This window comes from Oryx dammah, unplaced genomic scaffold, assembly GCF_014754425.2.
Source record: "Oryx dammah isolate SB20612 unplaced genomic scaffold, SCBI_Odam_1.1 HiC_scaffold_17, whole genome shotgun sequence".
In the NCBI taxonomy this organism is placed as follows: domain Eukaryota; kingdom Metazoa; phylum Chordata; class Mammalia; order Artiodactyla; family Bovidae; genus Oryx; species Oryx dammah.
Window position 1 is genome coordinate 45,067,667 of NW_024070201.1, and position 7,750 is coordinate 45,075,416.

At 37.4% G+C, this 7,750-nt stretch overlaps 1 protein-coding gene across 1 annotated transcript; it reads left to right on the forward strand.

Annotated features, from left to right (window-relative positions):
• The first annotated feature begins 439 nt into the window (after window positions 1-439).
• On the forward strand, window positions 440-1,396 carry LOC120875877 (olfactory receptor 6). The gene has a single exon (XM_040257635.1). It carries the CDS (start codon window positions 440-442, stop codon window positions 1,394-1,396), a length of 957 nt encoding a protein of 318 aa, XP_040113569.1.
• The last annotated feature ends 6,354 nt before the right edge of the window (window positions 1,397-7,750 follow it).

Consider the following 7,750-nt stretch of genomic DNA (forward strand, 5'->3'; position numbering starts at 1 on the left):
TATTCTGCTTCTATTTTCTCCAGACTTCAAACTTCCTTGCTTCCTGGACAATCCTTGGCACTTTCTCTAATTGTGATGATTTCCTACCTTATAGCTGCCCCTGAAATCTGTGAATATGATGATAAGGAAAGGATTTCCTCCTCGTACTACCTGGAGGCCTCTTCGGATCCAAAGGCCTGAACCCTGAATCTGACCTCACAATTCTACTTTGAGATTCTTAGCTTTGTGTTTATGTTCTATTTGTTTTCAGGTCCTGTTCTGACACATGATTTTCTGGAGAAGATGCTGTGGCCTCCAGTGACCTAAATTATACCCCACGACCAGATTATGACCCTAGGGTTATGTTTAATGTAGCCTGAGGGCCCCTTGTGCCAATGTGATTTCACTCTTCAATCTGGTGCTGCCATCATTAAATCTTTTGTCTTTTGATGTCCTAATTATGTGGAAGGAAAATGTCACTCATATTAGTGAATTTGTCCTGGTGGGCTTCCCTACTTACCCTTGGCTGCAAGTTCTGCTTTTCTTCCTCTTCCTCATCACCTACCTATTTGTGATATTGGAGAATGTAGTCATCATCCTTACTGTATGGGTCACTGGATCCCTGCACAAGCCCATGTATTATTTTCTGGGCACCATGTCCTTTCTGGAGACCTGGTATATATCTGTCACAGTCCCCAAGATGCTGGCTGGATTCCTGCTTTGTCCCAATACCATCTCCTTCTTGGGATGCATGACCCAGCTCTATTTCTTCATGTCACTTGCCTGTACTGAGTGTGTGCTCTTGGCTGCCATGGCCTATGACCGTTATGTGGCTATATGTTGGCCTCTTCGCTATCCAGTTATGATGACCACAGAATTTTGTGTTCAGCTAACCATCAGTTCCTGGCTGAGTGGCTTTACTGTCTCCATGGCAAAAGTATATTTCATCTCCCAAGTTTCCTTCTGTGGTAATAATATCTTGAACCATTTTTTCTGTGATGTTTCCCCCATCCTCAAATTGGCCTGCATGGACTCATCTGTGGCAGAGATGGTAGACTTTGTGCTAGCCGTCATCATCCTTGTGTTTCCTCTCTCAGCCACTGTCCTTTCCTATGCCTTCATTGTCTCTGCCATCCTGCACATTCCTTCAGCCACTGGGCAGTGGAAGGCCTTCTCTACCTGTGCCTCTCACCTTATAGTGGTAGTCATCTTCTACACAGCCGTGATCTTCATGTATGTCCGACCTCGGGCAATTGCTTCATTCAATTCTAACAAATTGATCTCAGCCATATATGCAGTCTTTACTCCCATGCTCAACCCTATCATCTACTGCCTGAGGAACAAGGAGGTAAAAAATGCCATCAGAAAAACCATGGCAAGTGGCCGAGCCCTTTTCTTGAGAGATTCTCTTTGCTGAAGAAATTCAGATTTCAGATTTTCTTTTTTCATCATCTGCAATGATAAACATACTGACAATACAATAATTAAGGAATAAGAGGCTATATATCAAAGAAAATTCCCTTTTCTTTCTTGTATTAACTAAATTCTTTCTTTTAGGAGGCAAAGAGTTAAATAATCAGAACTCTAAAACACATACATTAGTAAAATCATTATAAAGTAATTCTATTTTTCAAGAAGATATTCAGAAGTAGTTATACAACTAGTCTTTAGAGTTATATTAATGACATTTTTCCAGTTTAATTTTGTTTTGTTTTAAAAGCCCTTTCTATCTTAGAAGGCATATACAAAAAGAAGTTCTGCAATAGTCAATATAATGACCTGTTGCTTGCTTCCTAGTGGGTTAGGGGACTTGTTCCTTTTATAATCAATTGACCTTAATGATATCTCATTTAATTATTTTTTAAAATCTATGAAAAAATGAGAGAGAAAAACCTTTCAGACTCCAAAAGAAACATTGCAAGATAGCTTGCAAAACTTACCATGGCAGAGAGAAAACAGGATTTTATATACATACATATATATAATATCTTGGCCCATTTTATAATAAACCCACTTATAAAATGTATTATATGATAAGTAATATAAATTTTTATAATATAAAATACATACAATGTAAATTTTCTAACAAATGGGATATATTTATAAAATACATAATTTCACACTTAATTCTCTCCCTTTATTGGAACTTCTACATATATAATTTTGGGAGTGTTATAGTTGGGGCTTAGACTCAGAAAAACTAGAAGCAATTCATTAAAGCCCCCTAGTTTTCAGGTAAAGTAAGCATTGGCATTGACAAGAGCCACGAAACTGCTTTTGTTAGTACTTAGCCTGGATGTATAAGATTTTTCCAAGTTTCCCAGAACATCTCCCTTCTAAAGATTTTTTTTTTAATTTTGTAATGGCGGATGCAATATGCTAAGAAGTAGTACATGCTTTCATTCAGCCATTATAAAATGATAGAGGAAAAATGGATTCTGTCTGGCTTAGCAAACATATTGGATGAGTGCATTAACAAAATATGTTCTGCCAAGAGTTTAAGGATGGCAGGCATGCCATTTTACCCTAACAACTTGGAAGCCACATTTCATAAGTTTTAATTGGGTTATTAATTTATATACTATATTTGATTTGTTTTGACTTTATACTATAACTACATGGTCTTCCTATTTTGTATTAAGTTTTTATATAAGATCAGAAGAGGGGCTTCCCTGTTGTCTCAGTAGTAAGGAATCTGCCTGCCAAGGCAGGAGACACAGGTTTGATCCCTGATCCGGGAAGATCCCACATGCTGTGAAGCAACTAGCCTCATGAGACACAACTATTCAGCCTGTGCTCTAGAGCCTGGGAGCCACAACTATTGAGCCCATTCACAACAGCTATTGAAGCTCACTTCATTAGAGCCCAGTACTCTGCAACAGAAGCCACAGCAATGAGAAGCCCACCTACTGCAACTATAGAAAGCCAAGGCAGCAATGAAGAGCCAGCACAGCCAAAAATAAATAAATTTAGGGAAAAAATGTCAGATAAGATTGTTTTAATTTGGTTTTATAAACTGTGGTAGTTTTCAACTTATCTAAACCTGATATATTTTCCTGGCCCTCATGATTTTTAGTCTAACCACTGTATAATTTCTAATAATATCCCTCATAGCTCAGTTGGTAAAGCATTCGCCTGCAATACAGGAGACCTGGATTTGATTCTCAAGTCAGGAAGAATCCCTTGGAGAAGGAAATGGCAACCCACTCCAGAATTCTTGCCTGGGAAATCCCGTGGACAGAGGGGCCTGACAGTCTGCAATCCATGGGATCGCAAGAGTCAGACACGACTGAGATACTTAACTACCACCACTACCACTTTTCCTTAGTCAAAAGGTAGTAGTATGGGTCATGGTCCTCATATAAGCACTAAAAGCAATATAAGATACTTTATCTTGAATCCTATAATTCCTACCCAAGTGTTAGACTTTTCAGTCTTTTGTCAAAAGATAACAGTATATATTTATGCTTGAAAACCTTTATTAATCATTATTGTACAATTAATGTTATTTTGAAATCTCATGGGCTTTCCCTCAGAGGGTAAAGAATCTGCCTGCAATGCAGGAGACCCAAGTTTGATCCCTGGGTTGGGAAGATCCCCTGGAGAAGGGAATGGCAACCCAATCCAGTGTTCTTACCTACAGAATTCCATGGACAGACCACAGGGTTGATAAGTGTCAGACATGACTGATCAACTAACACTTTCTTTCTGCTTTGAACTCTCATGAGATTGTTTTTATTTTAAAAATGTTTTCATTTTAATTAAGCACCTGTACAATTATTTATTATTGTAACCTCAACCATCATCTATATTTATAAACTGATGTTCCTTTTCTGGTTTAGACCACCTGATTTAAAAATTTTCTGTATAGCCATTAGGTCATGTGTTATACAAATCCTCTGTGTCCTTACTTATGTTCTATTTTACTTGATGAATTGTATTTCCAAAGGAGGTATCTTACTGTCCATACAACATTTCATTTTTATCTCCCCTCTATTATTTTTTGCTTTTAATATTCATTTTACTTTAATATTTTAAAAGTATTTTTTAGTATTAATTAAAGTATTAATATTTTAATATTTTATTTTTAAATGTGTAAATCATACAGAAAAGTAGAGAAAATAGTATAACTGAAAACTTTGTCCACAATTCAGGTTTCCTAAATTAATGATTAAAGGCTGTACACACTACTAGATGAAGTAAGTCAGACAGAGGAGAAATATTCTATGACATCCCTTATATGTGGACTCTGAAAAGTAATGATACAAATGATCGTTACTTTCAATTCATGTCAATCTATGCCAAAACCAATACAGAATTGTAAAGTAAAAATTAAAAATAAATAAATAAATAAATAAATAAATAAAAAACAAAATAAAAATTAAAAAAAAAAAACAAAGAGACTCACAGACTTATAAAATGAATTTATGGTCGTCAGGGGAAGGAATAGTTAGGGAGTTTGGAAAGGTTATGTACACAATGACTGCTAGAAATGGTTTAAAATGGATAATCAACAAGGACTTCTTGTATAGCACATGGAACTCTACTCGATGTTTTGAGGAAGCGTGGATGGGAGGCGGGGTTTGGGGGGAATGGATACATGTATATGGATGGCTGAGTCCCTTTGCTGTTCACTTGAAACTATCACAACGTTGTTAATCAGCTATACCCCAATACAAAATAAAAAATTCAAAAAAAAGGAAAAAAGTTGCACATGGATTTTATAGTTATATTGCCTGTTTAATATTGTACTCCAATTATAACTATGCTACTATATTCAAAATCAGAAGAATGGCTTTCAAGAAGGAAAGAAGGAATGACTTGTAGCTGACTAGAAATCTTCAGAGAAGGATGGAAATAGGTAAAGGTTTTCCTGGACAACCATCAGACAGTGAACCAGAAAAAGTAAGATAAATTGTCAAAGCTGATGGTAGCAGGAAATTTTCCAGGTAACAATTGGTAAAATCTCCCCTTTGTTGCAGGAAAAAAATGTATTGACTGTATAACTAAGGGTTCAATCAGATAAACCAGACCCAGTAGAAGATATGTATTAAAAGATATATTACATGGAACTAACTGATGAAACTGTGGGAGTTGGCAACACTAACTTGAAATTTGGAGTGCAGGTGGTCAGGAAGGGTAGCCTGGAAATCTTGGGCATGAGATTAAGCTACTTCTCACAGGTAAAATTTCTTCACCCTCAGTTCTCCTCTTAAGGCCCTTCATTTGATTGAACAAAGTTCCTCTAAATTATCTAGAATAATTTTTTATACTTAAGGTGAATTGAACATGGACTTGAATCACCTCTAATAAAATACCTTCACAGTCACACATTACTGTTTGATTGAAAAACTAGGAAATAAAGCCTAGCCAAGTTGATACATAAAATTGGTCACCATGGTCCTCCCTTGTCAACTTAGAGTTCACATTTATCTCCTTAAATCATGCAATCTCCAAAATAAAGACAATAACAAGGTCATTCTTCCACCTAACACAATACAACTATCCTGTGTAAAACCAAAACTATGCTAATTCTTTCTCCAGAAGCTGCAAAGTCCTTGGGGATGTTCACCCTTTTCCCTTGATATCTGTAACTTAAACACTGTGGTATAAATTTAATTTATTAATATATTTTATGCTAAATGTATATATATACATATATGGGTATACATATATTTATAACAAAATAAATATTTATAATATTAAACTATTACAAAACTTATTTCATTTCTGCAACTGGTCACATGGTCTTTACTAATGTTTGTAATTGTCTTTAACAACCCATTCCATATTCTCTTTGCTCTCAAAAAAGCACCTCAGCTGTCCATTGTTCTTTGCCTAGTATGGTGACTGAAACCTTCATTCCTGAAGGGTCTGGGCCATTAGAAATCCTGCCTGAACCAAGTTGTTGTAATTTTCCATTAACTTTAATCACGGTGCTAAGAGATTTCCTGTATCCCAATCATACTCTTTCCCGGTAAGATCAGTGAATGCCATGAGCATGGACACATTGCTGTATTTCATCTTCTGTGAAACACACTTCGTTTATTGATCAGAAGCAATGCATTGTGGAAGAACTACAAGAATGGATAAATCATTCTGTAAATCCCCAGATGGTAGCTTTGACAGAAGTACTGCATTTAGGGAAGGCAATATTATGTGAAAAGTTAGTGTCTATTCCAGGAAGAACATAGTGTTGCCCCTTCCATGTTGGAAGTGGTTGAAAGTAACCAGTCATCATCAGGTAATTGGCAGGAAATAGTGCCATATTAGGGACTCAGTGTTGGTCTCTGCTGCTGACAGATTGGACACTAGCTCTAGCCAGGTCATCCTTAGCAAGTACACGTCAATGATTCTGAGCCCATGCACAAATTCCACCCCTGCCATCATGGTAATTTCACTTATAAGCCCACTGGGAAATGACAAACGTGGCTGGGGAAACAGACTATTGTCCACAGAAAAGGTCATCCTATCCACTCATTAAAACAATAATTTTTTGATGAGGTCAACTTTTGGTGAGTATTCACATGGAACACAAAATATCTTAATGATTTTTTTTTCCCATTCAGTTCAGTTCAGTTCCATCCCTCAGTCATGTCCAATGCTTTGCAACCCTATGGACTGCAGCATACCAGGCCTCCCTGTCTATCACCGAGTCCTGGAGCTTACTAAAACTCATGTCCATCAAGTCAGTAATGCCATCCAACCATCTCATCTTCTGTCGTCCCCTTCTCCTCCTGCCTTCAATCGTGCCCAACATCAGGGTCTTTTCCAATGAGTTAGTTCCTTGCATCAGGTGGCCAAATTACTGGAGCATTTCAGCTTCAGCATCAGTCCTTCCAATGAATATTCCAGACTGATTTCCTTTAGGTTGACTGGTTTGATCTCCTTGGAGTCCAAGGGACTCTCAAGAGTCTTCTCCAACACCACAGTTCAAAAGCATCAATTCTTTGGTGCTCAGCTTTCTTCATAATCCAACTCTAACATTCATACATGACTACTGGAAAAACCATAGCTTTAATTAGATGGGACCTTTGTTGGCAAAGTAATATCTCTGCTTTCTAGGTTGGTCATAATTTTTCTTCCAAGGAGCAAGCATCTTTTAATTTTATGGCTCCATTCAGAGAAGTATAATCACATTTCCTCTTCCTTGACTTCCTTGTCTCCAGTTTTTGAATCATGCTCCTTGTAAATCCTGGACCATCCAGAAAAACCATTGATTAAGTATATAGATTTATACTTTTGATCATTTCTCTTACTAGGCAAAATGGACAAACAGGTGCTCTGGTCAAGGTTCTGTCCATTGGGACAAATTACCTTTACCATGGTCCTTCAGGGATATCCGGAAAGGGGCTGTACTGCTGTAACTGTCCACGTTAGGGTGGCTTCTGCATATTGTGCAGAATCATCTGTAAACCATGTCCAGGTTTTCTCTTCCTCAGTCAACTAACTGGTCATAGAGAATTCCCCAAGATGCTGTATATGTGTGGCCTAGGAGATAGAAGGTCATGTAGCAAGAATAAGAGCCATGGGTATTTGGGCCACTTCTCCATGCAACTTATGTCTTCATGGCCTGTTCAAGCCCTACCTCATACATACCACTTCCATTCTATAATGGGGCACTACTGTCCATGTCTAACCCTATAGCTTGGTGGGTCAGATAACACTCAATTTATCATGGCAGCCAGGTCCTTCATGGCCTATGGTTAAGTGTTCATTGTCTGACAAAGCCCAATAGTAAGCTAAAAGCTGTTTCTCAAAAGGAGAGTAG

Excerpts from the sequence above, each read along its gene's own strand:
- LOC120875877 (XM_040257635.1), top strand. The coding sequence starts at position 440 with ATGTGGAAGGAAAATGTCACTCATATTAGTGAATTTGTCCTGGTGGGC.